Below are 15,656 nucleotides of genomic sequence, written 5' to 3'. Positions count from 1 at the left end.
TAAGAACCTAGTGTAAGCCAGAAGCTGGTAGCTAACACCTGTAATCCTACCTACTCAGGAGGCTGAGCTCTGAGGATTCAAATTCCAAACCAGCCAGGGCAGAAAAGTTGGTGAGACTCTTATCTCCAATTGATCACCAAAAAAAAAAAAACAGAAGTTGAGCTGTGGCTCAGGAGTTAGAGCACAAGCCTTGGAAAAGCCAATGGACAGCTCAAAGCCCTGGGTTCAAGTCCTAGTACCAACACAGAGAAACAGAGAGAGTAAGAGAAAACCCAGCATACATCTGAAAGTATAAAACGAACATCTTCACAAAGACTCAGCTATCTGTTTACATCTTGACTGGCCTAATCATGAAAAAATTATTTTACCCATGTCCCTTGCCCCCACCATACCCTCAACTCTCACTGTTTTCTGTATACTTCCAAATCTTTTTTTTTCTTTTTTTTCTTTCTTTTTTTGTCGGTCGTGGGGCTTGAACTCTGGGCCTGGGCGCTGTCCCTCAGCTCTTCAGCTCAAGGCGAGCGCTCTACCACTTGAGCTACAACGCCACTTCCGGTTTTCTGGTGGTTTATTGGAGATAGGAGTCTCACGGTCTCTCCTGCCCCGGCTGGCTTTGAACCGCGATCCTCAGATCTCAGCCTCCTGAGTAGCTAGGATTACAGGCGTGAGCCACCAGCGCCCGGCATACTTCCAAATCTTAACAAGCATACAATTGTGCCAAGCATGGCTGTATGCACCTTACAAATATCAATACATTTAAAGATGAGTATAATTATGTGTTTACTGGCCTCCCTGTTTCCCCCCCACACCCCTAGACCTGTTCAGATGTGTACCACCCATCTTCACGACAGAACGTATACTTTTTAAAACACTTGTTGAATGATTATATGCACCTGCTAAAGGATGCAAGGAAGCATGAGCAGCTAAAGGCAAGAAACCCTATTTAAAGGCATTTCTGGTTCCTAGAAATCCTGTGGGTCTGACCTATGGTGACAGTAGAAGAAAAGATCCAGGGGCTTTTATGTTAGAATTGATGAGAATTAAGAAACCCAAGTTTGTGAATACAAGAAGAGCAAAAATGTACCATTTCCAATTAGTTGCCATATTTCTGTAGTGCTAAGGCATTGTATAGCTAAGCACCTTTTGACTTAGCTATAACCCTCACCCAGCATGCTGAGTATGAGAAGCGGAAAAGCATGCCCACATTAAGATACCAATGCAGGAAGACAAATTGGCTGGAACTCAGAACAGAGGACTTAAGTATTCAGCATATCAGGTGCAACTGAAGCATTAAGATTCAATGAGATAGCCAAGAAGCAGGTGGCTCACGCCTGTAATCCTAGTTACTCAGGAAGTTGAGATCTAAGGATTGAGATTCAAAGCCAGCCCAGGCAAGAAAGTCTGTGAGACTCTTATCTCCAATGAACCACCAGAACAGCAGAAGCGGTGTTGTGGCTCAAAGTGGTAGAGCACTAGCTTTGAATGGAAAAAGCTCAGGGACAGCACCCAGTCCCTGAGTTCAAGCCTCAGGAAAAAAAAAAAAAATAGTTTCGATCAGATGATTTACAGAGAATATGCAGCAGAGGCCAGGGGTGTGCTGGGACAGTGTTAGGAGCTACAAAGGGGTCACAAAGCCATGGAAATGAGATTTTGCAATAAGGGGACTAATAGTGACCTTGGCAAGTATAGTTTTGATGGCACAGAAGAGCAGAATCCACAACATAGGAAGCCAACAAATAACAAGTGGGAACACAGCGCGACAGCAAACGGCTTCCAGTTCTTTCTAGAAAGTTAGCAAAGACACTTTGAGAGTGTTGTGAAGGAAGAGAGTTTTACCTGTTTATTTTTAAGTAGATTACCTTAGCCAGGTGCTGGTGGCTCACACCTGTAATCCCAACTACTCAGGAGAGTGAGATCTGGGAATCAGTTTGAAACCAGCCCCAGCAGGAAAGTCCATGAAACTTTTCTCCAATTAACCACCAGAAAACTGGAAGTGGAGTTGTAGAAGAGTGGAAAAGTGGAAGAATGCTAGGCTTGAGTACAAAAGCTCAGGGAGAGGACCCAGGCCCTGAGTTCAAACCCCATGACTGACAAAAAAAAAAAAAAAGAGAACTTCGTTGTGTTTATAACTTGAGGGAAAAATAAAGTTGGGGAAAGGTTTGTGACGTAAGCGGAAGATTGGACAAGTTCTTCAATGAAATGGAAGAAACAGAATTAAGTGAACAGACGAAAAGGACTGATCAGTTGGAGGTAATGGGAACAAAAGAGGCAAGAGCAGAGGAATTCCTGCATATAGTCAAGTAAGTAGACCAAAGACAGATAAGCAAGTATGAATGTTTATATTGTAAAGACCAACGTAAATTTGTTACTAGGTAACCTAGGTACAAGCATGACAATGGGTATTTCCAGTGTCATGAGGAGTTCTTTCAAAGCCCTTTCCGGCAGTGCAGTCCAAAAATCATCGTGTGGGAACAAGCAAAGCAGCATGGAGCAGGGAGTTGTAGCCCAAGTAGGATGAGGGGGTTGCCTAGATGGGGTATCGGATAAAAACCTACTGAGATTCCCATGTCAACCAATAAAAAGCTGGCTGTGATGGTATGTGCCTGTCATCCAGCTACTCACATAGCATATCATGGAGGATGGTGGTCCAGGACAGCCTAGGCTAAAACTTTGGACCCTATTCAAAAAATAACGAAAACCAAAAGGACTGGGGTCATGACTCAAGTAGTAGAGCACCTGTCTAGCAAGCAGTCTACCCTAAATTCAAACACCAAAAAAAGGGGAACAAAATGAACCACTGACAAAAGAACTGGCCTGTAATCTGAGGAAATATTCCAACAACTACTACTAAATGCAAGGTGGGATTCGGTACCGCATCTTTATTCACCAATATCCAGGCACCAGTGGTTCACACCTATGATCCTAGCTACTTAGGAGGCTGAGATCAAGAGGATCATAGTTCAAAGCCAGCCTGGGGAGGAAAATCCACAAGAGTTTAGCTACAAAATAACTAGCAAAAAGCAGAACTGATGGTGTGGTAGAACACCATCTGTGAGCAAGCAAGCTAAGCCAAGGTTCAAACCCCAGTACTGCCAAAAGAAAGAAAAAGAACCATTGGTTTGTTTGAATGAGATCAGAGGATAGACAATATAAAAATAATTTCTTGATTTTGATGGTTGTAACTGTGGTTATGTGAGAGATTACTTTTTAGGGGGATTGGTCATAAAGCTTGAACTCAGGGCTTTGGCACTGTCTCTGAGCTTTTTTGCTCAAATCTAGCATTCTACCTTTTTGAGCCACAGTGCCACTTCCGGTTTTCTGATGTTTAATTGGAGATAAGAGTCTTAATGGACTTTTCTGTCCGGCTGGCTCTGAACCACAATCCTCAGATCTCAGCCTCCTGAGTAGCTAGGATTACAGGCGTGAGCCACCAGCACCTAGTGAGATTACACTTCTTTATAGCAAACACACCTTGAAATATTTTGGGGTAATATGACAACTTATTCTCACAATTCAGAAAAAAGCAATTCTTTAGCTGAGGCTATAGCTTAGTGCTAGAGCTTGTTCTTACCAGTGCTGAGGCCCTGAGTTTAATCCTTGACAACCAAAACAAATTTTAAAACAAAAATTAAAAATTATTAGGAAGAAGACTTACTCCAATTACAACCCATTAAATAGAAATCTTTATTTACAGGGGGAAATTATGACAATTTAAAGGTAATAGATAACCTTCCTTTTGGTACTTTTACAAGACAGGTGCTTTAACCAACTAAGCGATGGAGCCCACCCCTTTTGGTACTTTTAGAATGTGCAAGTTGTATAAAAAGGCCATTTCAAGTCATCTTATTTAATGTATAACTTTGTATTAAAAATATTAATACAAGTACCTCCCAAGCTGTCAAGATCCTCAAGAATCCTGCCAAATCTATGAAATAAAGCAAAATAAATGTGATGAATATCAGAATAATCTCTCTTTAAAAGTAAGTTGTGCACTCTGTGGCTATGAAAGAATTCTAAGATTGAAGCAGTGATGATCACACAACTCTCTAAATACATTAAAGATCACAGGACTGTCCACTTTAAATAGATGAATTATAATACAGCATATGCCAAATAAATTGCTTAGTTGGAAATAAAAACACAAATAAAGATATTGCCATGTTACCTTACAGTGTTCTGAACAGTCAAATATTTTTCTCGTAATTCAGGCTCACTGCCCAAAGGCAAGAAAACTTCAATAAAGCTGTCCTTCATTTTTCTAGGAGGTAGTGCTTCCTGTGACTTAGCCAAAAAACTATGGAGTAACTTCCTTTCCTCCATTGCTCTCACGTGGTCTCTGAGAAGAAAAGGCGATATTCATAAAGCAAGAGCCGTCACTATCCCCTGTGACCCAAGGCCTGTCAACACTAGCAAAAGTGAATGTGAACCTCCTACTTCTCCTTCTTCCTTTCCCACCCACCACTTGGAGTAACTGGACACTGCTTGTGCTTGTAGATAAGGAAAACATACCTAGAAAGTATATAGATATATTCAAATGAAACATGTATTCACCTTGATGGAAACGGTTATTCAGAGAATAAGATCTCAGGGCTAGGAATGTGGCTTTGTAGCAGAGTGCTGGCCTAGCATGCATGTAGCCCTGAGTTCGATTCCTCGGTTCCACATACACAGAAAAAGCCAGAAGTGGCACTGTGACTCAAGTGGTAGAGTGCTAGCCTTGAGCAAAAGAAGCTCAGGGACAGTGCCCAGGCACTGAGTTCAAGCACCAGGACTGGCAAAAGAAAAAAAAAGTTGAGCCAAGTGCCAGTGGCTCACACCTGTAATCCTAGCTACTCAGGAGGCTGAGATAAAAGGATGGCAGTTTGAAATCAGTCAGGGCAGGAAAGTCTGTGAGACCCTTATCTCTAATTAACCACCAGAAAACTGGAAGGATAGCTGTGACTCAAAGTGGTAAAGCACTAGCCTCGAGTGAAAAAGCTCAGGGACAATGCTCAGGCCCTGAATTGAAGCCCCATAACTGACAAAAAAAACAATGTTGGTAACACACACCTCTTAATGCCTCTCCAAACAAGGATCTCCATCCCACCAACACGGCCTTCTACAGAGCTATAAGATCACTGAACAAAATCCTCGAGCTGAAACACAAAAGCTCTTACCTCCAGTTTGTGGATGCTCCCACTATCTCTCGCAACTTATCCCGAACTGAAACGAAAATAAAGAGGTCACTCTACGAAACAGACATATGAGAACTGGATTATGGCAATGAGCTCAAGAATTATGAAAAGTGATTTATGCACTGAAAAGCCTTCAAAGAGTCCTGAATTCCCATGTAGTGCAGCAGCTCCCTGAAAATCCCAAAACAACGATACTATCTTCTTAGTGCAGGTATGAATACCTGTGTGCCAATCACTTGGGCATTTTTGGAAACCAAAGGAATAATTTTAAAGTATTCATCTCATGAGGCTTTTTTAGTGTCAGGAGTTCAGTCCATTTACTCATTCATTCACGTATTTATTATGCCATTTCTGGGTCTTGAATTCAGAGCCTGAACACTATCCCCCTGAGCTTTTGTGCTCAAGGCGCTTGAGTCAGTTTTACTTTTGGCTTTTTTTGTGGTTAACTGGAGATAAAAGTTTCATGGACTTTTCTGACTGGGCTAGCTTCAAACCACAATCCTCAGATCTCAGCCTCCTGAGTACCTAAGACTCCAGATATGAGCCATCAGCTCCCAGCTTCGGGATCTCCACCCATCTTATAGGCAGTAGTACATTAAAAAAAAAAAAAAAACCTTAGTTCAGGAACTAATACTTATATCTAAATCTGAGTCTAGTTATAATTGATTTATCATGTATTTCTACTATCCAAATTGCTACAACAACTTAAGCCAGAAGAGGAAAAAAAAGCAAGGTAAGGCCAAGAATGCAGGTGAATTTTAGTTCATGCTCGCATGCAAGACAAAATTAGCTTAAGACAGAAGAAAAACGTTGAACAGAAAAGTTGATTCTAATTACCACACACCATCATTCACATGTAGAGATGAACGTGCTATATGGATAAAGGGAAAATTAATTAGATATCATCAATACTTCAAAACAAGAAAACAAACCTATAGTCTTCCAAATAATGTTTTTCTCATTTCAAAACAGATATTCTAGGCACGGGAAATTAACAACAGCTATCCTTAGTCCTGCAGTAACTATATAATACAAACCAAATATGGTTACATTAACAAACTTTATGCAACAAGGTTGATTTTCTATCAGACAATTGTGTTCACACAGGAAATTCAGTGTATTTGGTGTAGCTAGAATTACATCATAAAGAACTGAAAAAAAGCAAGTTAATGTTAAACTAGTCTGATAAGTTAGTCTTACTAGTGTTTGTGTTTTTAGCTAATTTCACCTTCTTTCTTGAATAAAAGGACAGTAAAAATATACAGACAACTGATGTTCACTGCCACAAAGTGACTGTTTCTTTGCTTGCTTGCTTGTTTTGCCAGTTATAGGGCTTGAAGTCAGTCTGTGCACTGTCCTTTAGCTATTTCCACTCAAGGCTGGTACTCCATCACTTGAACCAACCTCTGCATCCAGTTTTTGTTGGTTAGTTGGAGATACACATCTCGTGGCCTTTCCTGCCCACACTGGCTTCAAGATATCACCCTCAGATATCAGCCTCCTGAGCAGCTTGAATTACAGGCATGAAGCACTGGTGCCCAGCTTTATTACTCCGTTAGGCAGTATGAAGTGAGGCAAACGTTAAGAATCAAGAAGAAGCAGAATTTTTATATCTTATTTACATATATGTTCATACATATTTACGTGGACCCTTAAAGAGATATATGAATAATCCTACATTACGGAAATCCACACATTATTAATAAATGAAACAAACTTCAATCCAGCCTGGATTAACAGGATCATCCTAAAAAAAAACCATGGATTAGGAATGTTTAGTTGGTACATCTTCTTTTTGTTGTCAGTCATGGGGCTTGAACTTGGGGCTTGGATGCGGTCTCTGATGTCTTTTTCTCAAGGCTAGTACTCACTCACTGTACCACAGCACCACTTCCAATTTTTGAGTGGTTAATTGGAGATGAGAGTCTAAGGAGGACTTTTCTGCCTGAGCTGGCTTTGAACCACAATCCTCAGATCTCAGCCTCCTGAATAGCTAGGATTTCAGGCGTGAGCCACTAGCGCCTGGCAAGGTACATACATCTCTTTTCCAATCTCTTTTCCATGTCTCTCCCATGCCTTCAGTACCCACACCCAGGGTACCAGAAATGACAAAGATTATGAAGGTAATTTCTACCCAAAGTTATTATTCAACTAGTCTAAGACATTGTATCAATGAAACTTTTACATTTAATACATAGGTTTCACTAGCCCAAAACCATGACTCTAGACACCTCTCAAATAAAAAAACCAGTTTTTTCTACCACATTGGCACAAAAAGTCAACATCCACACTTGCCTTCATGCATGTAGATTCTCGGCTTGTTGGCATCCCAGGATTCGTGGGTCAGTCCTCTGCCAGGAATAATGAGCCCCTTGCTCAGGGCACAAAGCCTGTAAAACAAGATAAAACACAGTGAAATGAGGGCCCACAGCCCAGCACCAGTAGCTCAACACGCCTGAAACCCTAGCTACTCATGAAGCTGAGATCTGAGGATTGCAGTTCAAAGTAAATTTAGGCAACAAAGGCTATGGGACTCATCTCCAAATAACCACCAAAAAGCCAGAACTGGAGCTGGAGGTCAAGTGCTATGTAGAGTTGTAGAGTGCTAACCTTGAGCAAAAATGTTCAGGGACAGTGTTCAAGCCCCTGATTTCAAGTCCTAAAACCAGCATACAAAGAGAGACAGGGAAGGGGATGGGATGTTCCAGGGCTTCTTTCCTGGCAACCCCAAAGACCTACCTTTGTTTTCAGAATATCTAGCCATGCCACCTCCTTTTTTGGGGGGGGGGTCCGGTTGTGGGGCCTGAACTCTGGGCCTGGGCGCTGTCCCTCAGCTCTTCAGCTCAAGGCTAGTGCTCTACCACTTGAGCCACAGCGCCACTTCCGACTTTTTTCTTTTTGCTTATGTGGTGCTGAGGAATTGAACCCAGGGCCTCATGCATGCAAGGCAAGCACTCTACCACTGACCCATCTTCCCAGGCCAAACATTATTTTTTTTGGGGGGGGGGGGGGTCCGGTCATGGGGCCGGAACTCTGGGCCTGGGCGCTGTCCCTCAGCTCTTCAGCTCAAGGCTAGTGCTCTACCACTTGAGCCACAGCGCCACTTCCGACTTTTTTCTTTTTGCTTATGTGGTGCTGAGGAATTGAACCCAGGGCCTCATGCATGCAAGGCAAGCACTCTACCACTGAGCCACCTTCCCAGCCCCTCATGCCACCTCCTTAGTGTATACCGTGAGGCTATTTCATAAGTATGTGTTACAGCTGCAAATAAGAGACTGCACAAATCCTCTCTCCCCACCAAATATTGCTTGGGAGTAAAAGACAAGTATGTAATTGTCTCCAAAACTATACAAAAATATATGAACTAAATTTCATGGTTAGGTGTTTTGTTTTTTTGGGTTTTTTGTTGTTGTTGTTGTTGTTTGCCAGTCCTGGGGCTTGGACTCAGCTCAGGGCCTGGGCACTGTCCATGAGCTTCTTTTTGCTCAGGGCTAGCACTCTACCACTTGAGCCACAGCACCATCTCTGTTTTTTTCCATTTTATATGGTACTGAGGAATCAAACCCAGGGCTTCATGCATGCTAGGCATACATTCTACCACTAAGCCACATTCCCAGCCCCAATTTCATGGTGTTAATCTTGCTTTTTCTACTTTACTGGCTTCAGTACCCCAGGACTGATCTGACCAATCATTGAGCAAACTAACACTTGGTTTGTTCCTTACTATCAAACCACACTGAATAAGATAACTCCTACTATTAATCACTTTTGAACTTTGAATTTGCCCTCTGTAGACTCTAAGGATGTACTAGATTTCTGCAGAAATTTCCTAGATTCCTAATGGAATAAAAGTGATGTACCCAAATGGACTTACCCTATCCTCTTAACGGGAGGTTGGTTATATTTGATCTCTATTTGCTCAGCATGGCTTAAATGTCAGCTGCTAACCACACACTTTTCTACCAGAGGTAACATCTAGTTATCAGGGAAGAACAAATTCAGAACACAGTTGAAAGCACAGATGAAGCCAAGAATCCTGACACTGTTCCCTCTTCTAGTCAAGTTACTAGAAATTCTGTATGTGTGTGTGTATGCGCGCATGTGCGCACCAGTCCTGAGGACTTTGTCCCTGAGTTCTTAGGGGTTTTTTACCAGTCCTGGGGCTTGAACTATGGACTTAAGTGCTATCCCTGAGTTGCTTTTGCTCAAGGCGAATGCTTTACCACTTGAGCCACAGCACCACTTCCAGCTTTTTCTTTAGTAGTTTTATAGTCTCACAGACTTTCCTGCCTGGGCTGGTTTCAAACCAAGATCCTGAAAAGTCAGCCTCCTAAAAAGTCAGCCACCCTTGCCTGACCCTCCCTCTGAGCTTTTTTGTTCAAGGTTATGCTCTACTATTTGAGCCCCAGCCCCAGCTCTGGCTTGTGTGCAGTTAACAGGAGGTAAGTCTCAGGGACTTTACTGCTTGGGCTGGATTCAAACATAATTCTCACATCTCAGCCTCTTGAATAGCTAGGATTACAGGCATGAGCCACTGCTAGTCTGTAGGGAAATTTTTTGTAACTAATGTGGATATGACTAACCATAATAAAGAGCAAAAGCTAATGTAAGTTCCTCTCCTGAATTATAGCATTCAGAGAAAGTCAGTAAAAAATATTTTTGTAACACCTACATGTAGTTTTGACACATTTGTGCTGTGAGAACAAATTTGGGGGGGGGGTCAGTCGTGGGGCTTGAACTCTGGGCTTGGGCGCTGTCCCTGCGCTCTTCAGCTCAAGACGAGGAGGGCTCTACCACTTGGGCCACAGCGCCACTTCTGGTTTTCTAGTAATTTATTGGAGATAAGAGTCTCATGGACTTTGCTGCCCAGGCTGGCTTTGAACCGAGATCCTCAGATCTCAGCCTCCTGAGTAGCTAGGATTACAGGCGTGAGCTGAGGCACCCAGCTGAGAACAAATTCTTGACCTTCCACCAAGCCAACTAATCTAACTACAAAAAAACACATAAATATGAGCACTTGCTCATGGGCTAACCTTGCCCACCTCATTTGGTTGTCACATAATCCCTGATGGGCCATGAAGACCCCAAAGTTAAATAAAGGGCTATCAATTTGGGTTTTATGTGTATGCGTGTATGCACACATATACATGCACACACCAATACTGCAGTTTGAACTCAGAACCTAGGCAATGTCCCTTAGCTTTTTTGCTAAAGGCTGGTGCTCTACAACCTGACCCACACCTCCTCTTCCAGTTCTTTTTTTTGCTGATTAATTGGAGACAAAGGTGTCATGGGTTTTCTTGCCCAGGCTGGTTTTGAGCCACAATCCTCAGACCTCAGCTTCCTAAGTAGCTAGGATTACAGGTGTAAGCCACCAGAGCCTGGCCCCATTCTTCAATCATATTACTAACAAACCTCTATCTTATTTATTTACTTTGGCTTTATCTTTCACAAATTTTCCATTTCTGTATTTGCACACATTTAATCTTCCTGATCTCAACATTGTAATTTTCATTTCCGAGTACATAATTTGAATTCTCTATCACTTTTTTTTTTACCATTTCATTTAATGCATTTTCTACAGGTTCCTATCTTCTGAAGGAAATGGGTTATTATTTCCTAAGAAAATCACCCAGAAACTAACAGTCTGTTTTTAACACATATAATTTTAAAGAACACATAAGGGAAAAGTGAATCCTCTCCATTGCTACCATTATCTGAAAGAGAAAATCAAGCCAAACCTAACATAAGTTAACAATTATAATAGATACAGTAAGTACATCCAATGTAAGAAATGGACTCTTGACTTTGAATGGCTAAATACTTTGAATTTGAGGTTGGAGGCGTCACTCTGGTAATAAGGTATCTGCCAATGAGCAAAAGAATCAGATACCATTGGAGGGGGACAACAAATACTTGGAATTCTTACCACAAACTAACAGGTGCAATTGCCCATATTGGGCCAAGTGCAAAAGGATTTTTGTCCTGTCATTCTAATGAGCAGCGTGATCTGAACAGCAATGAGCACTCTCCCGGCCTGAGAGAGGCCGCGTGGTAAAGGGGCTAAGGACGTGCCTATGTTGCTTATTAAGTGAGTGGCATCGGGCACCTTCTCTCACCACCTTGAGCCTGTTTCTTCATCTATAAAACAAGTTAATAATAGTTCCTATCCTATAGCACAATCCTAGAAGAAAGAAGGTAACTCATATTAAACTCTTAGGGTCATGCAGTTCATTTCCAAATCCCCAAAAAGCTTTCAACATTATTATTTGAGAAATTCCTTTTTCAAAAGCCATTCTTTCTCAAAGTCTCTTCTAAAGACCAAAAGAACAAGCCAGGCGCCAGTGGCTCACGCCTGTAATCCTAGCTACTCAGGAGGCTGAGATCTGAGGATCACGATTAAAAGCCAGTCTAGGCAGCAAAGTCTGTGAGACTCTTATCTCCAATTAACCACCAGAAAACTGGAAGTGGTGCTGTGGCTCAAGTGGTAGAGCGCTAGCCTTGAGCCAAAAGCAGCTCAGGAACAGTGCCCAGACCCTGAGTTCAAGCACCACAACCGACAAAAAAAAATTATAAAAGACCAAAAGAACAGTGCTGAGGCTGTAGCTCAGTGGTGCTTACCTAATATGCACAAGGTCCTAGGTTTGATCTCTAGCACAGAATCCAAAAAAAAAGAACCAGAAATTTAAAAAGTAAGCCACATTGGCTGGGAATGTGGCTTAGTTGGTAGGTTGCTTGCCTAGCATGCATAAAGCCCTGGGTTCGATTCCTCAGTACCCCATAAAGAGAAAAGGCTGGAAGTGGCACTGTGGCTCAAGTGGTAAAGTGCTAGCCTTGAGCAAAAACAGCTCAGGGACAGTGCCCAGGCCCTGAGTTCAAGCCCCAGGAATGACAAAACAAGTAAGCCAGACACTATAATAGAACACTTCTTAATGCAAATCAAATGGAAATATTAAAGCAGGGAGCTGAGGAATACTGAGAAACATTTGGGCCAATTCATGTGGAAAATGATGGCACTGAAGCCCTATTTTTTGCACAATTCCAGGCACTGTGACCCTCTAGGCAAGCCCTGGAGAGAGAAATTGGAAAATATACTCCTGTGGCACAACGAAGATGTAATTTGAAATCATTTTTTTAAAAATCAAACATGCTGATTATAATAAATTTCTAAATACTGTAAACTTAACATTCAAGTAGTAGTAGCTTTTCACAACAATTTGGTATCCCATCTACTGATAATCTGAATAAAAACTACAGAGTCCCAAGGCCAGGGTTACAGGAATACATTTCCACTACACAAATAAAATGGTATATACTATTTCAAGAAGTCCATAGACCATCCGCTTTCAGTAGTCTCATGGGCCCTTATATTTTGTGTGTGTGTGCCAGTACTGGGGCTTGAACTCAGGGCCTGCACATTGTCCTTCAGCTTTTCATTCAAAATTAGCATTCTACCACTTGAGCCACAGCTCCACTTCCAGCTTTTTGGTAGTTAATTGGTGATAAAGAGTTTCACAGACTTTCCTGCCTGGGCTGGCTTTGAGCTGCAATCCTTACATATCAACCTCCTGAGTAGCTAGTAGCCACTGGTGCTGGCTTTTTTTTTTTTTTTTTGCCTATCCTAGGGCTTGAACTAAGGGCCTGAACCACTGTACCCAAGCTTTTTTTGCTCCAGGCTAATGCTCCACCTCCTGAGTAATTAGGGATTATAGGCAGGAGCCACCAGTGCTTAGCTTTTATTTAAAACCTAGTTGAAGAAACTGAGGTTTTTAGAACCAGAAGCATTGCTCAACCAAGCAAGCACAAGACCCTGAGTTCTATCTCCAATAGCAGAAGAAAAAAAAAAAAGAAAGAAAAACACCTAACCTTTAATTTCAGATGATTTTCCCCCAGTACTAATGAACTAGCACTCTGGCTCAGTGTAGAGGTGGAGGGGGTGGGAACATGGTTTAATCAACACCCTCAGTTTTTCAGGGTTACTCAACCCCCGAGAAAACCAAAAGAACCTCACAACAAAACTCCTAAGCGGCCTGGGATGGTGGCTCAGCGGTAGAGCGCTTGCCTTGCATGCATGAGGCCCTGGGTTTGATTCCTCAGCACCACATAAGCAGAAAAGGCCAGAAGTGGCACTGTGGCTCAAGTGGTAGAGCACTAGCCTTGAGCTGAAGAGCTCAGGGACAGTGCAGGCCCCACGACCACCAACAACAACAAAACAAATAAAAACCTCGTAAGCGTTTAGTAGAATCTGCATGAGCCCTTGAACATTTCCCACTAAAGAAGACCAAAAAGCCCTCTCTCCCCCTCTCTTTCTCCATTGCTGGCCTAGGGAGTCAGAGTACCTGGAATTGTGAATAGAAATGGCATGGTTCCACCTTGGGTCCCAGGCTTAATGGGTGGCAAGGAAGCTTTTATGGGTGTAATAGTAAGAAATGTTACTCGTAAATCCTCCACTCTGAGGAAATCCCTCAATCTACAGACTAAACAAAGTCAGGTGACGCTTATGAGTTTGAAACAAAAGCTTTATAGCTTTATAGGATGCACATGAGTCAAACAAGCTACTCATCTCAGTCTGTCTCATTAGACACTGACGGGACACCTGTGCAAGCTTCCAGAGGCCTCACAAGAAAAGGTGCAAAAGATTATGGAAGTTCAATGCAAAGGAGAACTTCTAAATGGAGGGTGAAGGACACAAGGTCTCGTGGCAAACCACGGCTTTTCACAGAGCCTGTGCTCTTATTGTACTTTCAACCTGTCTTCAAACAGAGTAATAAAATTAGGTGTTGTGCCTCAGGTTGTTAATCCTAACTGCCCAGAAGGCAGATATTAGGAAGATCAAAGTTTAAGGGCAGCCTAGACAAACCTGATCTCCCATCTCAACAAGGAAGCTGGGCCTGGTGGCACACCAGTGATTTCAGCCATCCAGGATGCCATATCTAGAAGTCAAATCTAGTCTCAGGCGAAGACCCTATCTGAAAGATAACTAGAGGGAAAAAAGGGATGGAGATGAAGATCAAGTGATAGAGCGCCTGCCTACCAAGCTCACGGGCCCAAGTTCAAATCCATTATTACAAAAGAAAAGTACAACACTCAAGGTACTATGAGGAATCGAATTAAGCCATCTAACTGATTGTAACGTTCCCAGGACCTGTGAGAGGTCCAGGACTACCAAAAGACTGCTGACATCATTTAAACATCTGTCAGAACCTCTCTGGGCAGCACCAGAGTGACAGGCACAGAGGTAGAATCGAACACTAAAACCCAAAGCAGCAGAAGGAATTTGGAAAAGTGCGTTGGAGACAGACAACACTCAGAAGTCTAAAAGCCTCAGTTCAACCCCAGCACAGATGGCTCATACTTGTTATACTAGCTACTCAAGAGTCTAAGATCTCAGGATCATGGTTCAAAGCCAGCTGGGGCAGAAAAGTCTGTGGGACTGTCATATCCAATTAACCACCAAAAAGCCAGAAGTAGAGTGATAGCTCAAGTGGTAGAGCACCAGACATGGGGAAGGGGGGGGAGCACCAGAAAATAAAACCATCAGTCTTTAACAGTACCAGCTGGTACCAAAAGCCATTTTTAGCCAAGTGGGTCCAATTCAAACACCTCCCCTACAAGGGTCTCGCTGCTCTTTAAGGTGAAGTTCCAGCTATGAAAGGTGCCATTGCCAGGGTTGAGAATTCAAGGCCAACCTTGCATAGTGATGCTGTCTCAAAAAAAAAAAAAAGAAAAGAAAGAAAAAGGACAGAAGGAAGGAGGGAGGGAGGAAGGAAGGAAAAAGAAGTTACAGTAAGTGCCAAGGCTCTAGTTACACAATAGTAAATCCACTGAGGGCCAAAGTTACCCTGAAATCTTTGCCCATGTGCTAACACTTAAGTCAGATTCCAAGTGTGTCACGCACTTAACCCTAAAAATGTTCTTCATGAAGAGTAACGGTTGGCAAGGTCAGGTAGAACTCCAAATACTAGCTTTTTGACAAGTGGCTACCCCCAAATAGTTGCCACCCACACCCTCGATGAGCAACAAGAAAGGAATTTCAGGGGGAACACCCAACTTCCTCCCTTACAAGTAGTGCTTTGCCTTTAATATCAGACTCCATACTACATATCGCTGTAGTGAGCCAGCGTGCCCCCAATCGAGGTGGATAGGCCCAAGTCCATAAAGGTTCGTGGTGAACTGGCACAACTTTATGTTCAAGCCCTAAGGCCCAACCTGTTGGCTTCGCCCGCCAAGATCTGCTTCTTCCGCCCAGCCGTCTCCCAGCTGGTACCGAGGGCGTGGGTACTCAGGGACATCGTGTGGCCAGGCCCTCCCACGCCCTGCCACCTACCTCTGTGTTGCTCGTCTCATCCTGCTCCCAGCTGCAGAACAGCCGTGTGCTGCCCAGCGAAGGGAAACAGACCAGAGAAAAGCGCCAGTACCAGCTCGGGCGCCGGGCGCGAGCTGGGGACCCTGGATCAGGTTCCCGGACCGCGCCCTAGCAGA

The 15,656-nt window shown here is 43.0% G+C and overlaps 1 protein-coding gene across 2 annotated transcripts in view; it reads right to left on the bottom strand.

Annotated features, from left to right (window-relative positions):
- The window catches only part of Acot9 (acyl-CoA thioesterase 9), a 33,776-nt gene extending 18,120 nt beyond the window's left edge, over window positions 1–15,656 (bottom strand). Inside the window, exons 1-6 of one of the 2 annotated variants that reach the window (XM_042670200.1) lie at window positions 15,502–15,655; window positions 7,470–7,564; window positions 6,019–6,045; window positions 5,157–5,202; window positions 4,166–4,336; window positions 3,888–3,925 (exon numbers count right to left, since the gene is read on the bottom strand). In XM_042670200.1, the coding sequence (XP_042526134.1) occupies window positions 3,888–3,925; window positions 4,166–4,336; window positions 5,157–5,202; window positions 6,019–6,045; window positions 7,470–7,564; window positions 15,502–15,521 (397 nt within the window). In that variant the 5' untranslated portion in view covers window positions 15,522–15,655. Of the gene's footprint in view, window positions 1–3,887; window positions 3,926–4,165; window positions 4,337–5,156; window positions 5,203–6,018; window positions 6,046–7,469; window positions 7,565–15,501 lie in introns of both variants that reach the window. The other variant, XM_042670201.1, reaches the window with a different exon arrangement.

This window comes from Dipodomys spectabilis, unplaced genomic scaffold (genome assembly GCF_019054845.1).
Source record: "Dipodomys spectabilis isolate Male_0828 unplaced genomic scaffold, ASM1905484v1 ptg000526l, whole genome shotgun sequence".
Classification (NCBI taxonomy): Eukaryota; Metazoa; Chordata; class Mammalia; order Rodentia; family Heteromyidae; genus Dipodomys; species Dipodomys spectabilis.
The sequence above is the reverse complement of the archived record's forward strand: the minus strand, read 5'-3'. Positions and strand labels throughout refer to the sequence as shown.